Below are 21,524 nucleotides of genomic sequence, written 5' to 3'. Positions count from 1 at the left end.
GGCGTGTTCCTGCAGCTAAGCAACTAGTGTGTCCTTGACCTTTATGAACAAACGCACCACCCAGTACTTAAAGTCACAGGAAAAGTGGATCTCAGTGAAGACAAAATTCAGTTTATCATTTGACTCTTTAAATAAGTCTGACTTCTGGGAATAGAGGTTAAGGAAAACTGGTTGTTCTGTGAATAAACAAGAGCCTTTTCTCAGACAAATGAAGTTAAATTACACTGGATATTTGAGACAGATGATCTTGAAGATATAAAAGACAAACTCATTTAATTACCTTTTAAGGTTTCTCAGGTTTTTTTCATCTTTTTCACCATCATAGTTTGAATATTAGGGTCTTAAGTTTTGAAAGAATAATCAATTTTAGGTGATTTTGACTAGTTCGTCAATAACCTTTTGGATAAAAGCTGAGAAATTTGAAATAGTTCTGCTTTTCTATGAAGGAGTAACAGATAATGCCATTTCTTGCTCTCCATTGGATGTTTTCTCTGCCAAGAGCAAGTTGAAAAGGGTCCTCTGGAAAGTAAACCATAGAAACTACAGCACAGAAATAGGTCTTTTGGCCCTTCTTCGCTGTGCCGATCCATTTTCTGCCTAGTCCCACTGACCTGCACACGGACCATATCCCTCCATACACCTCTCATCCATGTATCTGTCCAAGTTATTCTTAAATGTTAAAAAAGAACCCGCATTTACCACCTCATCTGGCAGCTCATTCCATACTCCCACCACTCTCTGTGTGAAGAAGCCCCCCCTAATGTTCCCTTTAAACTTTTCCCCCCTCACCCTTAACCCATGTCCTCTGGTTTTTTTCTCCCCTTGTCTCAGTGGAAAAAGCCTGCTTGCATTCACTCTATCTATACCCATCATAATTTTATATACCTCTATCAAATCTCCCCTCATTCTTCTACGCTCCAGGGAATAAAGTCCTAACCTATTCAACCTTTCTCTGTAACTGAGTTTCTCAAGTCCTGGCAACATCCTTGTACATCTCTGCACTCTTTCAACCTTATTTATATCCTTCCTGTAATTTAGTGACCAAAACTGAACACAATACTCCAGATTTGGCCTCACCAATGCCTTATACAACCTTATCATAACATTCCAGCTTTGATTAATACTTTGATTAATAAAGGCCAATGTACCAAAAGCTCTCTTTACAACCCTATCTACCTGTGACACCACTTTTAGGGAATTTTGTATCTGTATTCCCAGATCCCTCTGTTCTACTGCACTCCACAGTGCCTTACCATTAACCCTGTATATTCTACCTTGGTTTGTCCTTCCAATGTGCAATACCTCACACTTATCTGTATTAAACTCCATCTGCCATTTTTCAGCCCATTTTTCCAGCTGGTCCAAATCCCTCTGCAGGCTCTGAAAACCTTCCTCACTGTCTATTACACCTCCAATCTTTGTATCATCAGCAAATTTGCTGATCCAATTTACCACATTATCATCCAGATCATTGATATAAATGACAAATAACAATGGACCCACCACTGATCCCTGTGGCACATCACTAGTCACAGGCCTCCACTCGGAGAAGCAATTCTCTACTACCACTCTTTGGCTTCTTCCATTGAGCCAATGTCTAATCCAATTTACCACCTCTCCATGTATACCTAGCGACTGAATTTTCCTAACTAACCTCCCATGCGGGACCTTGTCAAAGGCCTTACTGAAGTCCATGTAGACAATATCCACTGCCTTCCCTTCATCCATTTTCCTGGTAACCTCCTCCAAAAACTCCAATAGATTTGTCAAACGTGACCTACCACGCACAAAGCCATGTTGACTCTCCCTAATAAGTCCCATAGAACAGAGGAAGTACAGAGGAAGAATTGTTTAATTTAGCAGCACTAGCTATTGGGTCACTGTTACTGTGATTGACCGTGCCAGTTAAAGCACACCTGCGTCTCCTACATTGTAGCTGGTGTTAATGCCTTGAGCTCACCTGGAAACAAGAATGGTACTGCTTTCAGGGCAGTCTCAGCAGCAAGTATGAGTTGCTTTCACCTTTTTTTTTTTTTAGAATGAAACCAGTGCACATTCTTTCGTGGTTCGGGGAGTAGCTGCTAGGCAGATGGGTGGTAAGATAGCATATGAAGAAATAGTAAGTGCAAGAAGGTCTGCAGATGCTGGAAATCCAAAGCAATGCACCTGAAATGCTGGAGGAACTGAGCAAGTCAGGCAACATGAATAAACAGTCAGTGTTTCAGACTGAAACCCTTCTTCAGGACTGGAAAGGAAGGGGGAAGGCACCAGAATACAAAGGTAGGGGAAGGGGATTGAGATTAGCTGGAAGGTGATAGTTGGAGTCAGGTAGGTGGGTAAGATAAAAGGCTGGAATCTGTTGGGAGAGGAGAGTGGACCATGGGAGAAATGGAAAGAGGAGGGTCCCAGGGGGAGATGATGGGTAGGTGAGAAGAAGTAAGAGGCCAGAGTGGGGAGTAGAAGAAGAGGGGAGGAGGAGGGTTTTTTTTTACTGGGAGGAGAAATCACTATTCATGCCATCCGTTGGAGACTTCTCAGATGAATGTAAGGTGTTTCTTTCACTGTTTATTTAGGTTTTACATTACGCTCCATGGCAATGTGAGTTTCTTGACCTATGTTTTCCTGACTTGGAGTGATTATGGCCCAATGATTCTTTTGTACAGCAGGAATATTTTCAAGGGGGCTATTGGAACAGTTTTTGAATCTTTCCCTTTGTCCACCTGGTCCTCTCTCCGTGTTAGTGTGCGTGTTTTAGGAATTTGTTGTTGGACGTGTAAGTGATTTGGTCTGCAGCACCACATGCAAAATGCTGGAGTACAACAGTCCTGTGCAAAAGTGATAGCAAAAGTGCCCTAGCAATATTTATCTGCCTAAGACTTTTGCACAGTAGTGTACATTCTGAAGTTTATGATACGGGGTTCAAAATGGACCTGGGGGAATGTTATTACTGTGGTCTGTTTTGGGATCTGTCTTGTTTAATATAGCATCTTGGAAAAACTGCAAGTACAATGATTAAGCTTGCAGATGCAAATTAAGTGAATAGCTTAATTCCATTGTTGAGCAAGATAAACCTCACAAGCATTTATTTGGAATCAGTCAGTTAAGTGACAGATGAAATGCAATGTAGAGATACTTCATTGAAGGAGAAAATGCCAAATGGGCCTGAAATGTACAGGATGTGCAAGGTAAATGGAGGATTAAATCATAGTCCTGATTGATGCGTTGCAAGTCCTAAATGGTAGAGGAAAAAAATCTAGTGAAACATTTGTGAAGGATGTGTCAAATTCAAATACTGAGGTTATCCTGCCACTTCACAAATGATTAGCGCAGCCACAAATTGAATATTTCATATACTGTAGTTCTAATCGTCATAATTCAAAAAGGATATTGCTGCCACGGAAATGATTCCAAAGAGAGCAACCAGTGTGATTGAGGAAACGGCAGGATTGGAATGTGAGCAGCCATTGTTTAAACCGAGCTTCTTCTGATTGGGAAATTGACAGAGGAGAGGTGATGTAATTGTTATTTTGCCTTGCCCAGAACAGTAGAACTAGAGGGCACAGAACTTGAAATGACCTTGGTGATGACTTAAAATTTATTCATTCTTAAATTGATTTTAGATCCATCTTTTCTGCCAACTCCTGAGTCTCCATGGTAACAATAGTAGATAGGTCCTACTGAATGGCTTTATTCCTTTCATGTAGATGTAAAACGTTTAATACTCCAAGCTAACTATCTAAATCAATGTTGGGAAAAGGGGAAGGGAGCAGGAAGCACTAGAGAGATTCTACAAATATCAATAAACTCTTTGTTTGGAATCAAATTACCTTCCCCAGTGTCTCAGGGCTGGGTGTGTCTGCAACCATGCCACCCCTCCCAGCCCTGGCACTCCTCCTCTGCCACCTGTCCCACACCACTCCTGTGGTGCTCTCCCCTCACCATTCCTAACATCCTTTGCTCCCGCCAGATCGACAAACTCGCCCTTTGCTCCACGTTGACAAAGATAGTACTGTGCAAAAGTCTATATATATATATATATATATATATATATATATATATATATATATATATATATATATATATATATATACACACACACACACAGTCCTGTGCAGAAGTCCTAACATATTTTTATATTTTTTATATATATATAAAATATATATTAGGACTTCTGCACAGGACTCTGTGTGTGTGTGTATGTATATATATATATATATATATATACTGTCATACTTTTCTTGATCCTCTGAAAGTTGTTTTGATGGAGGCATGGTGCATATAAACAGATCTTTCTTGAGAAGAGTAGTCTATCTCTGTAACCTGACTTTGTGTGTCTTTTTTTTATAGGGCAGGGCACTTCTATAACCCTCCCATCTCACCTCGCTGATTAGAACACCTGACTCCAAATGGCTTTTGTAGAAGGCATTATTACCCCAGAGGTTTACGTACTTTTTGAACCCAGACTGTGATTGTTTAAATGGTGTACTCAGTATTGACAAGAAGTAGTACAATTGTTTGCTTGGTAATAGTTTAGGCAGATTGTGTTTGTCTATTATTGTGACATCTAATGAAGATCAGACCACATTTTTACAAGTAATCAATGCAGAAAACCAGCTAATTGCAAAAGGGTTCACAATTTTTTTTCTTACAACAATATGTATACACACACAATATTATAACATACAGTGTGGGTTGAGCTATTTTTGGTCACCTCACTTGTTGAAGTTATTGGAAAGGTAGAAGAAACATTTACCTAAGCAACTATACAGTTAAACTGGAGAAAGCAGGTGATCCAGCTTGAGGGAAAAACAGATGTATACGTAATCATTACTGATTCAGGTACCATTTCCCTATTTCACCTGTTCCCATTAATAGCTGATTCCAGAAATGTTGGAGCTGGGGGAAGAAACCAATTTGCGACTTTGAGTAAATGATATAAAGAGGATAGAAGAAATTTTTATTTACAGAGAATGGTTATCTAGAATTCACAGCCTGTAGGGGTGGTGGAACAGGAATCAATCCAAAGTTTCAACTGCTTGAAGGGAAATAAAAGACTGAGGTTAGAGCAGAGCAATAACTCCAGTGGGATTGCTCTACTATTAGCTGGCACGAATCAACAGTCAAAACGGTCCTTCTCATAATGATTCTATAATTCAGTGAACACCAGCAGTAAATATGGAGTTCCCTTGCTCTTCTGTCAGCTTGTAGTAAATTCGCTGAACTGCTGGGCTGAATTTGGCGGCCAGTTATGTTGGACCTTTGTGTGTTTCAGAATGAGTACTTGGGGTCTCTGGATAAGCCTTGCTTTGATTTAAAAGTGAGGGAGGGGGAAGCTGACATGGCAGACAAAGCTTAAAGGAATCTTTCGCCTCTCGCAATTAACACTTTTCTGCTTGTGTTCTCCAACGTAGGTGCAAGCACAGTGAACTGTTGGACAGCGGCAAATCAAACAGGGATGCTTGTGCAAAACAGACGGGGAAGTCAGTTTGTGGCCGAAGCCAGTACTATTCAGTCTTGCAGAGATGCCTGCTGTCGGAGATGCCATTGTAATGTGGCATGGCTACTGGAAGGAAAGTGTTACCTTTTGGACTGCAGACTACAAGGAAGCTGCTTGCTTAACCAAACAGGCAGTTCTAACTCTATCCTATTATTTATTTCTAAACTTCCGCCTTGTGGGGATTCTCAGAGTTCCATGCACAGAATAATAAAAGAGAACCTTCTAGCCCAGGCTAGAACTCCTAATTTAACCAGAATTAACAGAACAGCAATTACAGGACAATTATCTGGACATTATTTGGTAGCAAAGAGAAGGAACATATTTACCAGGACAAGACGTGAGCTACTCACACGCTCTGACAGTCCTGTGAAGATTCAACAAATTGAAGATTCTGTTTCAAAACAGACACAAACACCACTGCCTATTGGTGATGACAAGAAATTAAGTCCATCCGAAAATGTAAAACAACAAAGCACTAGCAACTTAAAATCACAACAAAATGCAGAAGAAGATACACCATCTCATAAGAAAAGTCTCAAGGAAAATAATAGCACTGTGAATGACCAAGGTACTGAACAAACTGCTGCCATCTTACAGCGGAACTTAATAACGAAGCAGTCTGAGGTAAATCTTCAAACTTTTAGCGAAACCTGTCATCTGGACTTGCTTGCTAAATTTAAAAAAAAATGCCCAAGAGCTTGCTGTGTGATTATATTTGTCATTTTGAGTTGAATTAAAAGGTGACGACCATTAATGAATATACTAGCACAGCTTTTAAGTCTTCACTTGGGGTAAGGGCTGGGTTGGGTGATTCATCACAGTGGATTATCATTGTACATAAGTCATTTCGTAAATATTGTTCACTTAGTCATAGTCATACTTCATTAATCCCGGGGGAAATTGGTTTTCGTTACAGTTGCTCCATAAATAATAGATAGTAATAGAACCATAAATAGTTAATAGTAATATGTAAATTATGCCAGTAAATTATGAAATAAGTCCAGGACCAGCCTGTTGGCTCAGGATGTCTGACCCTCCAAGGGAGGAGTTGTAAAGTTTGATGGCCACAGGCAGGAATGATTTCCTATGACGCTCAGTGCTGCATCTTGCAGCATTGCAGTGGTAGCTAGTCTAAACTTTAGAGCAGGGGTTCCCAACCTGGGATCAGTGGACCCCTGAATGGTATTGGTCCATGGCATAAAAAAAAAATTGGGAACCCTTGCTCTAGAGGAAAGATTTCCTTCTGAGATTAGAACAATAATTGAATGTTATACTGCTCAGCATGTTAACCTTTAACCTTTTTAATTAAGAGTTTTCTTTAGCAAAAAAAAAATCATTACCAATTCGATGATTAGAGTCATAGAATATTAGAGCATGGAAGTCGCACCTTTGGTCCAACTGGTCCATGCCAATCATGGCATCTTCCCTACTCGTCCAAGTTGCCAAAAGTCTCCCATCCTCCAAATTTTTCCCCTCTGTAGACCTATCCAAATGCTTCTTAAATCAGACCCACTTTGACCACTTCGGGCAGCTCATCTCAGGTACTCATTATACTCTGTTTAAAGAAGTTACCCCTCAGGTCTCTTTTTCTCTTCCCTCTTGTACCTGTACTCTCTAGTTTTGAACTGTCCAACTTTAGGGGGAAGGGGACCGTCCACCTTATCCATACCCCTCATGATCTTATGAGCTTCTGAAAGGTCACCTCTCATTCCCTTGCACTTCAGTAAAGTTCCAACGTGGCCAACCTGGCCCTGTACCTTGGGCCCTTTAGTCCAGGCAGCTTTCGTTATACCCTCTCCAATCTGACAATGTCTTTTCTATAACAGTGTGAAAAACTCTCCACAATATTCCCAAGTGCAGCCTCACCAACGACTTGCATAACTGAAATATAACATCCCTATTTCTAAACTCAGTGCCCTGACCGTCAAAGGCCTGCGTGCTAAAAATGCCTTCACTTCTGTTTACTTGTACACCTGCTTTCAGTGAACCCCCCACTTGTACTCCCAGGTCACTCTGTTCCACAACATTTGTTAGCATCCGTTCACTATACGAGTCCTACCCTAGTTTGTCTGTCTATAACGCATCACCTTGCACTTGCCTGAGCTGAAATAAATTTGCCATTCATCGGCCCATCTCTCTAACAGATGAAGATCTCCTTGCAATGTGATCTCAGTTTGTTTGAAATGATGGCTCATTATTGAAGCACCAAGTGAGATGCACAGGGATGGAGAGGAACACTGTACAAGACAGGATAAGAAATATCTGTCAACTAGCTACAGGACTGTAATGCAATTGAGTCATCAAATGGCCTCAAAGCAAGATGAATGCTTTCTGAAAATGGGAACAGCAAAACTCAATATTCACTTGAATATTTAATGTAGGGTGTGGTACTTGAAGCAAAGGATCTCCACATATTGATCTAAACTGAAGTACATTCGGATGCCTCTTAATTAGCTATTGGAAGTACCTAATAAAATGGCCACTGAGTGTATTTCTATGTTTGTAGTCTTTTGCTGCTGAACTCCATGCACTTCAAGATTCGATGTGTTGTGCGTTTAGTGTGTTCTTCTGCACACCACTGTTGTAAAACATCGTTATTTGAGCTACTGTTGCCTTCCTGTCAACTTGAACCAGTCTGGCCATTCTTATGCCCTCTGCCATTAATAAGGTGTTTTCGCCCACAGAACTGCTGCTCACTGGATGTCTTGTTTCTCATACTGTTCTCTGTAAACTCTAGAGGCTGTGTGTGAAAATCCCAGGGGATCAGCAGTTTACCCAAACCACCTCATCTGGCAACAATAATCATTCCATGGTCAAAGTCACTTAGATCACCTTTCTTCCCTATTCTGATGTTTAGTCTGAACAACAACTGAACCTCTTGACCATGTCTGCATGCTTTTTTTGCATTGAGTTGCTGCCACATGATTGACTGATTAGATATTTTCATTAATGAGCAGATATACAGGTGTATCCAATAAAGTGGTAAATGAGTGTATATCTTGAATCAAACTTTTTGCTTGTATGTGAAAATACTAATTGGTATCTATATAAAATTTGGTGAGATGTTGACTTTTCACTTGGTTAACCACAAAAGTGACTTGAATAATGAAACAGGTAATTTGCATCAGTTAAACAATTTGCTAATCACTCAATAGAGGGGGAATCTATTGGATGTTCAATTCAATTAGAATACAGTGTTTTTCTAAACTGACGAGTTGAAAATGTATCTTAATTATACTGCAGTATTTTTAATCTTTAAACTTATATGCTATGTTTTTTGACAAACTAATTTAAATGGTATTTTTGTCATTTTTGTATTTGTTGCTTAATGTAAAATGCACCAGGAATAGTTCAACAGTGAGTAAATTGCATTTGGTGACCATACACTTCATAAAGTGTTTCTAGCCTGGTACCTCATTTAATAGGTTTTTAACTGTGGCTCATACATTTTCATGCTTTCTTTTCAAAAGAAACTATATTTGGAAAATGTCACAAAATTAAGCTACATCTGTGAAGAAAGAAATAAAATTCATTTTTCAGGTCAATGATCTGATTTAGGATGAAAGCTTAAATCTTTCCCTCAGTAGTTGCTGTCTGTCTTCTGAACACTTTTGATTTTGATTTCAGATTTTGAGCATAAATAACTTTATACTCATTGTCTTTATTGTCCCCTGTAATTTTCTATTTTATAAACCCACCTTGGTCTTTTAAATTATGTTTGGGCCTTACTGGATTAGAGCATTTTCATAATTTTTTTTGCTGATAAGTTGTCAAACTGAACTCTCCATAAGTTTTGGAAAAAAACACTAACTTGGAGTGAAAAAATAACAGTCAGGTTAAGAATGCTGTTCTTGTTTTGAGTAAGAGGAGAAGAGTTGAAAACACATGCATCAGAGCTAAGACCGGTGTGCCCATGTCAGCTTTTCAGAATCCTTTATTATCGCCAAGTACGTGGACACATACAGGGAATTTGATGCCGGTTTCCCTGAGCTCTCGCTGTACAGAATCAAAAAAAAACAAACAATAGTGCAAATAATCGTGAACTATATACAATGAGGTATACCTGTGTATGTACAGATGGACTTGTTTTTTTAATAGACTAAAATTCAAGTGTTCATAAGACTGATGGCATACGGAAAGAAACTGTCCTTGTACCTATTTGTCCTGGCATTCTGTGATCTAAAGCACCTACCAGAAGGAAGGAATTGGAACAGGTGATGTCCAGGGTGTGATGGGTCAACAATGATGCTGCTTGCTTGCTTCCTGACTCTAGATGCATATAGGTCCTGGATCGAGGGCAGCTTCACACCAATAATCCTATCTGCAGCCCTGACGGTTCTTTGGAGTCTATTCTTGTCTTGTTTGGTAGCTGATCCAAACCAGACAGTGATGGACGAACAGAGAACAGACTGGATTATTCCTGAATAGAATTGAATTTTTATGGAGTGGAAGTTGAGGATGAAGGAAAATGTGGGACAAGTATCAGTGGAAAAGACTAAATGAAATAAATGAGACGGAAATGGAAGCAATACAAGGATCAGTGTGGTGGCTGGGGTTGGAATGTACGGCCAAAGTGGTTGGGGAAGCCTGTGGTTTGTTCTTGATATTGTTCACAAAGCAGTCCTGTAAAATGGAGATGAAATTAAGGAAGAGAGTAAAATTTGGAACTGGAAAGTGGAGTGAAAACAATCAGCCAAGGTAATTTAACTTTTGAGTTCAATATTAGCGAAGGAAATCCCTTTGATGTATCAGAACAAGGGATCTGAGTTGTACCGAAAGAAATAAAGTTCAGTACAGAGACATCAATCCATACAGATTCCCATAGCTATACCTTTGATTTGGAGTGAATGAGTGTAGTTAAAGCAAATGACATTCACTGTGGAACCAGGCAAAAAAAATGTTGGATTATAGGGGGACTGATAAGGAAAATTAAGTTCTTGTTTAAATTAATTTAATGAATATAATTATTTTTTAATGATTTTGTTTTTAATTATTTAAATTTGCCCCAATTATCCTACTCTATTAATGAGAAACAAAAATGATTATTTAAAAATCCTTGCAGCTTTAACAGCTGACAAAGCTGGAGACCTAGTTTCACTGACCTTCAGAGCATTTGCCGAAATTTCACATTGGGTCTCTGTGCGTCACTGCTTGGCAACACGCCTAGAGTCCTGGGCACTTCGTAGCAGCAAGTTGAATAGGCTGACCTTTGGCACCTATTGTGGGTGCTAAAGATGCCAACAAGTTCCAGCTCAACTAATTAATTTTGTAATTGAATTTTATAAGTAAATTAGCATCCGGGTGTACTTTCTCGGAAAATGTTTGAGATTGTATATGGAATGATTAAAAAAATAATAATTTGAAGTTTGATTGTCTACCAATTTCTATAATGATATCAGATAGAGTAAGGTGTTACAATTTTGGCCCACTACCAATATTAAGCATATTCCTGATATGACTCCTAAGTCATGCGGTCAATTAAACGTACTTTGTTTCAATGCAGTAATATGAATGATAAGCCTTTAAATATGCGTTGGTCTGATTAATTGATTAGATTTAAGGATTACTTGTAATCTATTGTTTTTTCAATGGATCCATGACTAATACTGGGAAAAGGATGTTCAGAATTTTATCGTCTAACTCCAAGTCTGATTTGAGCCAAAGCGGCATTTGGACTACAGAACAGTGGTTGCAGATAGTTAGCAATGAGGACTAAGGAGTGTTCGTTCAATAAGACTGCATTTGATCATTGCAGTTGGCGCTCAGCAAAGTACACTTTGAACAAATTGTTCAAGTTTTTGTCTTTCATGGGTTCTGGAATATACAGGATGTTACCGCATTTACACTCCTTTGAAGTAATGGGATAATTTTCAATGAAAGGACTTAGCTAGTTGTTAGTGCATGTGTTAAATTTTTGCACCTGCCACTTCCTCACTTCATTACCTCCTTGCCCAACCATCCCATCTTTCCATCCCCCCCCCACCTGGTTTCACCTATCACCAACAAGCTTGTACACCTTCCCTCCCCCCCCCCCCATCTTATTCTGGCATCTTTTCCCCCTTCCTTTCCAGTCCAGATGAAGGGTCGCTGCCCAAAATGTCGACTGTTTATTCCTCTCCATAGCTGCTATCTGACCTACTGAGTTCTCCAGCATTTTGTGTGTGTGTATGTGTGTTGCTCTGAATTTCCAGCATCCAGAAACTCTTGAGTTTTAAATTTCTGCTTTTGTCTGTGAGGTTGTTTTTGCAAGAATCAGAGAGATTATAAAGGTGTTGATTTTGTTCCATTGCTCTGTTTGGCTAATGTAGCTGAACACACAAGGCTTGGAATTTGGAAGTATTTCAGTCACCTCCATCAATGCTGTTTTTTTTGGGGGGGATGTAAAGCGACGAGGTTTTATTCTTGCTGCTACAATACAACAAACTTCACATGTATAGGTCAGTTATAATAAAGCTGATTCTGATTCATTGGTCCATTTTGTGCAGGCTCCTCTACAGAGTCTTGTTCCCTACTGGTAAAGTCTCATTCATGTTTTATAGGCTTTTTATGTATTTATGCGTGTTCTATATTCAAGATTTTATGACTGTATTTTAAGGCTATTGTATCATAAATTGTGTGTTCTTAGACAGCTTTTGAAATTTGTTTTGCAACAGTTGGAGCGATAGAAAATAAGAGCTTGCAGATCAATATAAAACATTACTTGGGCTTCATCTGTTGTATAGCATTTAGTTGTGCCTTGCACACTACATGAGGACCGCAACCTTGTCATACGGTTTGGAGGCTTGCATGCCTCAAAAACTGGGGAGCTATGTTGGCTGGAGTCAGGGCTTTTATGATTTGGCTCTTGGTAGGTTCACCCATGCCAAACAGATCAAAGGGTAGAGGCCAGACTAAGAGTGGTTCACCAGTTCTCCAGGTTCAGGGGTTCAGCTTGGGGCTAACAACCCTAAATGGGAAAACAGAACTGTTAAGGAATGAATCCTTCTACATCTGAGTGCAATGGTATCTCTGAGTCTCCATCTAGATCTTGCATGACTGACAGTAGTGAAAAATGATGAAGGAAGCCCTGAACACGACCAGAGATGGAGGACCTTCATTGCTGCCCTAAACACCAGTGGAGTGAGGGGCAGTAGAGAGGGTGGGTGAAAATTGACCTCCTCCTGAGCCAAATGATCTCCTGTGCTTAACCTTGTCTGATCCAGTTGCATGATACATTGCGATAGTTTGTTTTGTTCCCAGGCTCTGACAATTGGAATTGACGATCAAAGGTGCTTCATACACCTTTGTAGCTGGGGTTTGTTGCCTTGGATGTTGTGTTGTGCAGGTCTTCAAGAATGGGCCACTGTTTTAGAAAGAGTGCCATTATGCTTTTATAAGGCTTTACATATGTTATATGTTGGAATTCACTATTTCTCTGAACTTCCGTCTGTTTTGTGTAATTCCTTGTTCTGCGTATTAAGAGTGCTATAAAAATGAAAGCTGTAGGAGCCATGGAACTGTCCACTACAACGTCAGCTGTTAAGAGTCTGAACATTTAAAAATGCCATTGCTCTCTGGTGTGATGATTGCTCCATCAGAATATTATATGAGAATTACATTTCAGTATTTTGCATCTTTCAACTCCAATAATGTGGAATAAAATTCCTGTACTAATAGTTTAAAAGCTGCTGTTCTAAATTTGGTTAGTCATATTTCTTTTTTTTAATTAGAGCTTTAAGGATTAGTTTTGACCATAAGGCATAGGAGCAGAATTGGGCCATTTGACCCATTGAGTCTGTTCTGCCAATCCATCATGGCTGATTTATTGTCCCTCTCAATCCCATTCTCCTGCTTTCTCCTCGTAACCTTTGACACTCTGATTAATCAAGAAACTATCAACCTCCGCCTTAAATACACCCAATAACTTGGCCTGCACTCCTGTCTGTGGCAATGAATTCCACTGATTCACCACCATCTGGCTGAAGAGATTCCTCCTTCTCTGTGTTCTAAACGGATGTCTCTCTATTCTGAGATAGTGCCTTCTGGTACCAGAGTCCCCCATTACAGGAGACATGCTCTCCACATCCACTCTATATTCGATCGGTTTCAGTGAGATCCCCTCTCATTCTTGTAAACTCCAGTGAGTACAAGCCCGGAGCTCTCAGACGCTGTTCACGTGTCAACCCTTTAATTCCTGAAATTATTCTCATAAACCTCTTCTGGGCCCTCTCCATTGCCAGCAGATTTCTTCTTGGTGAAAGAAAAAATGGCCCAAAGCTGTTCACAACCCTCCAAGTGAGGTCTGACCAACACCTTATAAAGCCTCACATTACATCCTTGCTCTTGTATTCTAAACCTCTCAAAACTGAATGCTAACATTGCATTTGCATTCCCTGCTACCAACTCTGCCTGCAAGTTAACCTTTAGAGAATTCTGCACAAGGCCTCCCTTTGCACCTCTGATTTTTGAATTTTCTCCCCATTTAGATACTAGCCCATGACTTTATTCCTTCCACCAAAGTACATGACCACGCACTTTCCAACACTATATTACATCTGCTACTTTGAGTGTTGCACTTCTTTGCCCATTCTCACAACCTAAGTCCTTTTGCAGGCTCCCTACTTCCTCAATACTACCTACCATTCCACCTATCTTCATACCATTCACAAACATGGGTACAAAGCCCTCAATTCCTTCATCCAAATTTATTAACGTGTAACTTGAAAAGAAATGGTCCCAGCAATGACCATTATGGAATACCACTAGTCATGGCAGCCAACCGGAAAAGACCCCCTTTATTCCCACTCTTTGCCTTCTGCCAGTCAGCCAATCTTCTATCCATGCTCATAGCTTTCCTGTAATACCATGGGTTCTAAATCTGTTAAGCAGCCTCGTGTGTCGCCTTGTCAAAAGACCTTCTGAAAATCCAAATAAGCAATATCTATTGACTCTCCTTTGTCTATCCCGTCAGTTAGTTTCTCAAAGAATTCCAGCAGATTTGTTAGGCAAGAAAGGCCCTTGAAGTGTGGAGTAACATTTGCAATTTTTCAGTCCTCTGGAAACATTCCAGAATCTAGTGATTCTAGAAAGATCATTACTAATGCCCCTACAATCTCTTCAGCTACCTTTTAAAGAACCCTGGGATCTGGTCCAGGTGATTTATCTACCTTCAGACTTTTCAGCCCCCCCAAGCACCTTCTCTTTAGTAATAGCAATGACACTCACTTCTGCCCCCAGACAGTCCTGCATGACTGACATTCTGCTAGCGTTCCACGGTGAACACTGACACAAAGTGCTTATTAAGTTTGTTTACCAATTCTCTGCCCCCCATGGCTACCTCTCCAGTATTATTTTCCAGTGATCTGATATCCACTCTTATCTCTTGTACTCTTACATGTCTGGGAAAAAATGCTTTTTGTATCCTCCTTTATGTTATTGGCTAGCTTACCTTCATATTCATCTTTTCTCTCTTTATGGCTTTTTAGTTGACTCTGTTGGTTCTTAAAAGCTTTCCAATCCTCTATATTCCCACTGATTTTTGCTAATTTATATGCTTTCTTTTTGCTTTCATGCTATCTTTGACTTGCTTTGTCGGCCACAGTTGTCTCATTTTCCCTTTAGAATGCTTATTCATCTTTGGGATGTATCTATCCTGCACTTTCCGAATTGCGCCTGGAAACTCCAGCCACTGCTGTTCTGCCCTTCCATTCAACTTTGGCCAGCTGCTGTCCCATGTCCCTGAAATTCCCTTTGCTCCATTGTAGTGCTGATACATCTGATTTTAGCTTCTCCATCTCAAACTGCAGGGTGAATTCTATCATATGACCACTGCCTGCTCAGGGTTCCTTTTCCTTAAGCTCTATGATCGAATATGGGTCATTACGTAGCACCCGATCCAGAAATGCTGTTCCCCACGTGGGCTCAACCACAAGCTGCTCTAAGAAGCCATCTCGCAGGCATTCTATAAATTCCCTCTCTTGGGGTCCAGCACCCAACCTCACTTTCCCAATCTACCTGCATATTGAAATCCCCCATGACTATCACACCATTGCCCTTTTACATGCCCTTTCTATCTCCCTTCGTGATTTGTAGCCCATATCCTAGAGGCCTATATATAACTCCCATCAGGATCTTTTTACCCTTGCAGTTTCTTACCTCTACTCATAAAGATTCTATATCTTCTGATCCTATGTCACCTCTTTCTCAGGATTTGATTTAATTTTTACTCCATTCCCTGTGTCTACCTACCTAGCCTTTCAATACGATGTGTATCCTTGGATGTTACGTTCCCAACTATGATCTTTCAGCCGTGTTTCAGTGATGCCCATCTGACCTGCCAATCTCTTATGTGTGCTACAAGATCATCTACCTTATTCCGTACACTGCATGAGTTTGAATATTACATCTCCAGTCCTGTATTCATCACCCTTTTTTCGATGTTGGCCCTACTACACTTTAACTCATCCCACTGACTGCAACATTGCTCTATCATCTGCCTGTTCTTCCTCGCAGTCTCACTACACACTGCATCTACAGTCCCACCCTCAACCCTATCACTCTAGTTCCCTTACCCCCAACCCTCTCAAACAGCCCTAACAAACCTGCCCACAAGGATATTGTTTCCCTTCTGATTCCGGTGTAACCTGTACTTTTGTGTGGGTCACACCTTCCCCAGAAGAGATCCCAATGATCCATAAATCTGAAACCCTGCCACACATTCATCTGCCTATTCTTACCCTCACTGGTGCATAGCACAAGCAGCAATCCAGAGATTACTACCTCTTTTCAGCTTTCTTACTAACTCCCTGCATTCTCCCTTCAGAACCTCTTCCCTTTTCCCAGCTCTGTCTTTGGTACCAATATGTACCACAACTTCTGGCTCCCCTTTGGACCCAATCTGGGACATCCCTGACCCTGGCAACTGGGTGGTAACATGCCATCCTGGTAGTCTCGTTCACATTCACAGAATTTGGTATCATCTGCTCTAATTATGGACTCCTCTTGTCTCCCATTCCTTTCTGAGCCTCGGAGACAGACTCAGTGCCAGAAATCGGGTCACTGCAGCTCCCCCCAGTAGGTCGTCACCCCAACAATGTTCAAAGCAGTATACTTATTATTGAGGGGAACAGCCACAGGGATATTCTGCACTGGCTGCCCATTCCCTTTTCCCCCTCCTGACAGGCACCTAAGTACCTGCCTCCTGCAACTTAGGGGTGGCTTCCTCCCTGTAGCTCCTATCTATAACCTCATTTTCCTATACGAGCCAAAGATCATCCAGCTGCAGCTGCATTTCCACAACATGGTCTCTAAGGAGCTGCAGCTCAGAGAACTTTGTGTAGACGTAGATATCAGGGAAACTAGAGGTTTCCCAAAGTTCCCGCATCTCACACAGGATCAACTCCGGACCCATTCTCAGTGTACTATCTATGGATGAAAAGGGGGAAAAAAAACTTTCTAGAAGCTTGCTTAGAGCTTCCAGCTGTTCTTGCCCAAGCCTGTTGAGCCAAAGCCTGACCACTCTAACACTGTCCACTCACACAATGGCTGATCCACTTGCAATTTGCTTCTTTTTGTTAGCTACTGCCAAGTGTTTCATAGATCGTATGATTGCAACCTGCTGAGAAGTCCCTAAGGCACCCAATCTCTTTTTAAATCTTGCCCTGCATCACCAATAATTTTGATTCTATTTAAACTTCTTGTTTCCTTACCGCTTTATTCAGGTTGCTGAAGGGACCTCAAGTTCAAATGCTGCCTCTTTGGTTGCTCCTCCTGATTCCAAATTGACTACTCCAGCATCCAATCCGAAATGGATGCAATTTAATCCAGCAAATGACAGTATAAATGGGACGTTCGCAGTAGTCACTATAACATATGCACCTCTGAACACCACTGCTGTAGCTCCTGCATCCAGATTGACAAGTGCCCCCACAGGTGAGTTAAGTATGTTAACTTTGTGCATTTATTGTACGATTTGTTTCTTTGCTCACCTCTTCATTTTCTTGCTGGTGATTGATACTTGCACTGTAACTTCAGAAACGCTTTTCATGGAAGATTTAAATTAATACTCTGCAAATGTTCAGACTTGCTGGTCAAAACTATTAATTTTTCTATGAATGTGATTGTTTTAAAAGCAAAAAGGCTTTCACTCCGTCTCAGGATGTTGTAGAGTACATTAAAATGTGTTTTGAAATGTCGTCACTAATATGGGAAGTGTCATAGCCAATTTGTACACAGTAAGTGAAGGAGACCCAGTAATCTGTCTTTTCAGGATGGTTGAGAGAGAGAAATATTAGCCTTACTGGGTAACCTAGAGAGTAGCATCTCCTATGGTCATAATAATACCATGGTTTCTTTCTCATTCACCTGAGAAAACAGATGGAAACTCAGTTTATGTTCCATGCGTAGCAAGGACATGTGACAGTATTGCACACCCTTAGCATGCAGGTGATGTTCACCAGCTTGGGCGTCTGGCCTCTCAGTCTTCTAACTTGAATGAGACTATTGTCAATTGAGCCATAGGCAAGAGTTGTGGGGGTGAGAAAATGGAAATTTCTACAAACGTTGAACTAAATGCATTTCAGAACAAAGAACAGTACAGCACGGGACCAAGCCATTCAGCCTACAATGTTGAGTCAAACCAGCTAAAAAGCAAATCAAAAACACCCAAACATTCACCCTTCCTACCTACACCCTGTCCATACCCCTCTATCTTCCTTACATCCATGTGCCTATCCAAATGTCTCTTTAAAAACCTCTAATGTAGTTGCCTCTACCACCGTACCAGGCAAGCACTGCTCTCTGAGTAAAAAAACTTGCCCCTCACATCCCCTTTGAACCTAACCCCTCTCACCTTGAATGCAGGCCCTCTGGTAATAGACATTTCAGTCCTAGGAAACAGATACTCTCTGGCCACTCTGTCTGTGCCCCTCATAACCTTTAATGTCATTTTGGATTTAATTGGACATAAATTTTGACCTTTATATAAAAAAAATTCATCTTGATCTATCACAGTATAGTCATTGACAGAACCAGCCTAGCAAGTAAAGCCGAAAGCAAAGGGAATTTCAACAGCATAGAGAAGTGATGGTAGGTCAAACAAAGGAAAAAATGTTATAGAGGCTTATAGATTCATTCTTGGTATGGAGAGAATTAAAACAATTGTGTTTGTATTAAAACATTCTCTGTGTCTTAGTGGTGAAGGAACTGATTGTTTCTGCTGGGAACAGCGTGGAGATAACTCTGCCAACAAATAAAGTTGATCTGAATGCCTTTGTGTTACCGATTTCTCCTGAAGGTAAGCAAGTGGATTTCTGTTTTTCCTTGAGAGAGTGAATCAACTTTGCAAGTCACTTTGGCTGTTTGTCAAAATTCAGATCATCCATTTGTGCAACTGCGCACAAGATGCTGCTAGAACTCTGGATCAGGGAAATGGACAGTCGAGTCCTTTCATCTGGACAGCCTGGAACGTTGACTGTCCATTGCTGTAGTAGATTGTCTGTACGAAGGGAAAAGAGGCTGTGCTTTGTGTAATTCCCTTCACCATTCCCCATTCCTGTTTCACTCTCACCTTATCTCCTTACCTGCCCGTCACCTCCCTCTGGTGCTCCTCCCCCTTTTCTTTCTTCCATGGTCATATTCTTCTAGCCTCTCATATCAGATTTCCCTTCTCCTCCACCCCCTATCTCCTTCACTTAATCAACTTCCCAGCTCTTTACTTCATCCTCTCTCCCTCTCCTGGTTTCACCTACCACCTTGCACTTCTTCGTTCCCTCCCCCCACCTTCTTACAGTGACCTCACCTTTCTTTCCAGTCCTGATGAAGGGTCTTGGCCCAAAAGGTCAACAGTTTACTCTTTTTCGTAGATGCTGCCTGGCCTGCTGAGTTCCTCCACATCATCTTTCCCGTCTCACCTTAAACTTGTGCCCTTTAGTATTTGACATTTCCACTCTGGCGGTGGGGGCGGGGGGGGGGGAGGTTGGAACCTTATCACAATTCTATATACTTTCATCAAGTCAACACTCACCCTTTGATACTCCAGAAAGTTGGTAATTAATTGAATTTGGAGTATTTTGGAAAAATAAACTATCTTTATTGCATCCATTATTAATACCACACTGATTTATCACTTGACTATAAATCATCAGTAAAGGGAAAATGCATTTGGAAAAGAAAACCTTTTGTGACATTATTAAAACATGTATTCAAATGTTATTCAAAATATGCATAGGTTAGTTGGGAGCCACCTCCTAAAGTTATAGAAATTGTCCCTGGCAAAAACCGATAACCAGAGCAGAAATTCTTGCTGTCTTCTCAGTAACTCATTTTGCATAAACACCTGGGAGGTATTTTAGATTGCTATGTGTCCATGTTTATGAAAACAGTTGCCAAAATCTGCATGGTTTCCATTATGTATGGAATTCCCACTCACCTTTTCCCTTTCCCCAGAAAGTCTGATACAAGTATATTGCCCACTGTTTTGATCTGCTTTGAAGATCTTATTTGTAACAATAACTATCCTGCAGTTTAGTATATACTGTAGCTTGACAAGTACAAGCCCAGTGGTGTGCATATTTTAAATATTACATTTTTAGTTGTACAGTATGCAATGTATTATATTTGCTATTCTCTAAACTTGTATGTAACCTTTTAGAGTATTAAATACATTAGAAGTGCTATTATCTTGTATATGTATTAAACTGTTAGTAAAATGGAGAATGGGAATAGAACTTTTGGCTGTGGTGGATTTCTATGTTGTAAATATAATCTACTTGATGTTAATTAATGTATCAGTAAGTGTCTGGTTAGTTAACTGACCTAATGGAGTAATTACAGTAAATCTTTCTGACCTTAATTAGTTAATTAAATCATGTCTACAAAGCGAGTTGAGTAAGCAGTTAATAGTATTTACTGTAAAAGGTAATTATATAACATAATGGAAAGGGCCAGCTGCACTTCAATATTATTTAGCTAATGTTACAAACCTTAATTGCTTTAATTTGTGTGGAATGAAGACTCTTGCAAAATTCCATTTATCTTTTAGTTATTTAAGTTTAGTATTCAATTGCATTTCTTAAAGCTATTTGTAAATTCCTTGGTTGCTTCTGCACCAGATTTCACTTAAAATAAAATGAATTCTGAAGAGGGTAATTTCTACTCTCCCACTGTGTTATATTTTGTAGTGTTAAGCTAATCCAATTTTGATAATTGGATAATGTTAATCAAATTGCTCAGGACCATCATGGACAGGAAACTCTGGTGGGCAACCATATTAATACAATATTAAATATAAAGTGATCTTCCCTTCCTATTTTTACTTGTCCTCCAGTGGCATTGAAGGTGGCCATTTGGCACATTAGTTCTAAGCTGGTTCTCAGAGCAACCCCATCAGTCCTATTTCTGCACTTTACTTCTCTGCAACCCGTCCTCTTTCACAAGCTAATCTCCATCCCGATTCTCCTACCACCCACCTGCATCAGAACTAACTGGTATTAACCAATCTACCTAATAATCAGCATGAGACCTGAGCACCCGAGAAAAACCACACAGTCACCAGAAGAACGTGCAAACTCCGCACGCACCTGTCAGGATCAAGTGCAGGAAGCTGGAAACGCGGGTCTGCTGCACTACTATGTCATCAAATCTATTTTATTTATTGAGATACAGTGCAGAATAGGTCCTTCTGAGCCGTGCTGCCCAACAATCCATTTAAGCCTAGCCTAATCACGGGACAATTTACAATGAGAAATTAACCTACAGACCAGTACGTCTTTGGGCTGTGGGAGGAAACCGGAGCACCTGGAGGAAACACATGCAGTCACGGGGAAAACATACAAACTCCATACAGGCAACAGTGGGAGAAGCACCCTGGCTGGTAGTGTAGAGCATTGTGCTAACCATTACGCCACTATGCCACCCAAATGATTCATGGTAATAACTTCTGAAGTTCTGACAGTTTCAACTCTGGGGTTACAGCTGCTGCTTGCATCCGTTTCTTCAGTCGACTTTTCATTAGAAGGAGCTCAGATCGTCTCAGATATTTCAGAATGTA

General features: G+C 40.5%; 1 protein-coding gene across 4 annotated transcripts in view; it reads left to right on the top strand.

The window, feature by feature from the left end:
* Positions 1 to 21,524, top strand: part of LOC140190583 (dyslexia-associated protein KIAA0319-like protein) — a 95,313-nt gene that overhangs the window by 21,994 nt on the left and 51,795 nt on the right. For all 4 annotated transcript variants that reach the window (XM_072247272.1, XM_072247269.1, XM_072247271.1 and 1 more), the window contains 3 exons: positions 5,412 to 6,121; positions 17,197 to 17,407; positions 18,669 to 18,770. In XM_072247272.1, coding sequence (XP_072103373.1) covers positions 5,412 to 6,121; positions 17,197 to 17,407; positions 18,669 to 18,770 — 1,023 coding nt within the window. The remainder of the gene's footprint in view (positions 1 to 5,411; positions 6,122 to 17,196; positions 17,408 to 18,668; positions 18,771 to 21,524) is intronic.

Source organism: Mobula birostris, chromosome 30 (assembly GCF_030028105.1).
Source record: "Mobula birostris isolate sMobBir1 chromosome 30, sMobBir1.hap1, whole genome shotgun sequence".
Lineage (NCBI taxonomy): Eukaryota > Metazoa > Chordata > Chondrichthyes > Myliobatiformes > Myliobatidae > Mobula > Mobula birostris.
This window is presented reverse-complemented; position numbering and strand designations above follow the sequence as displayed.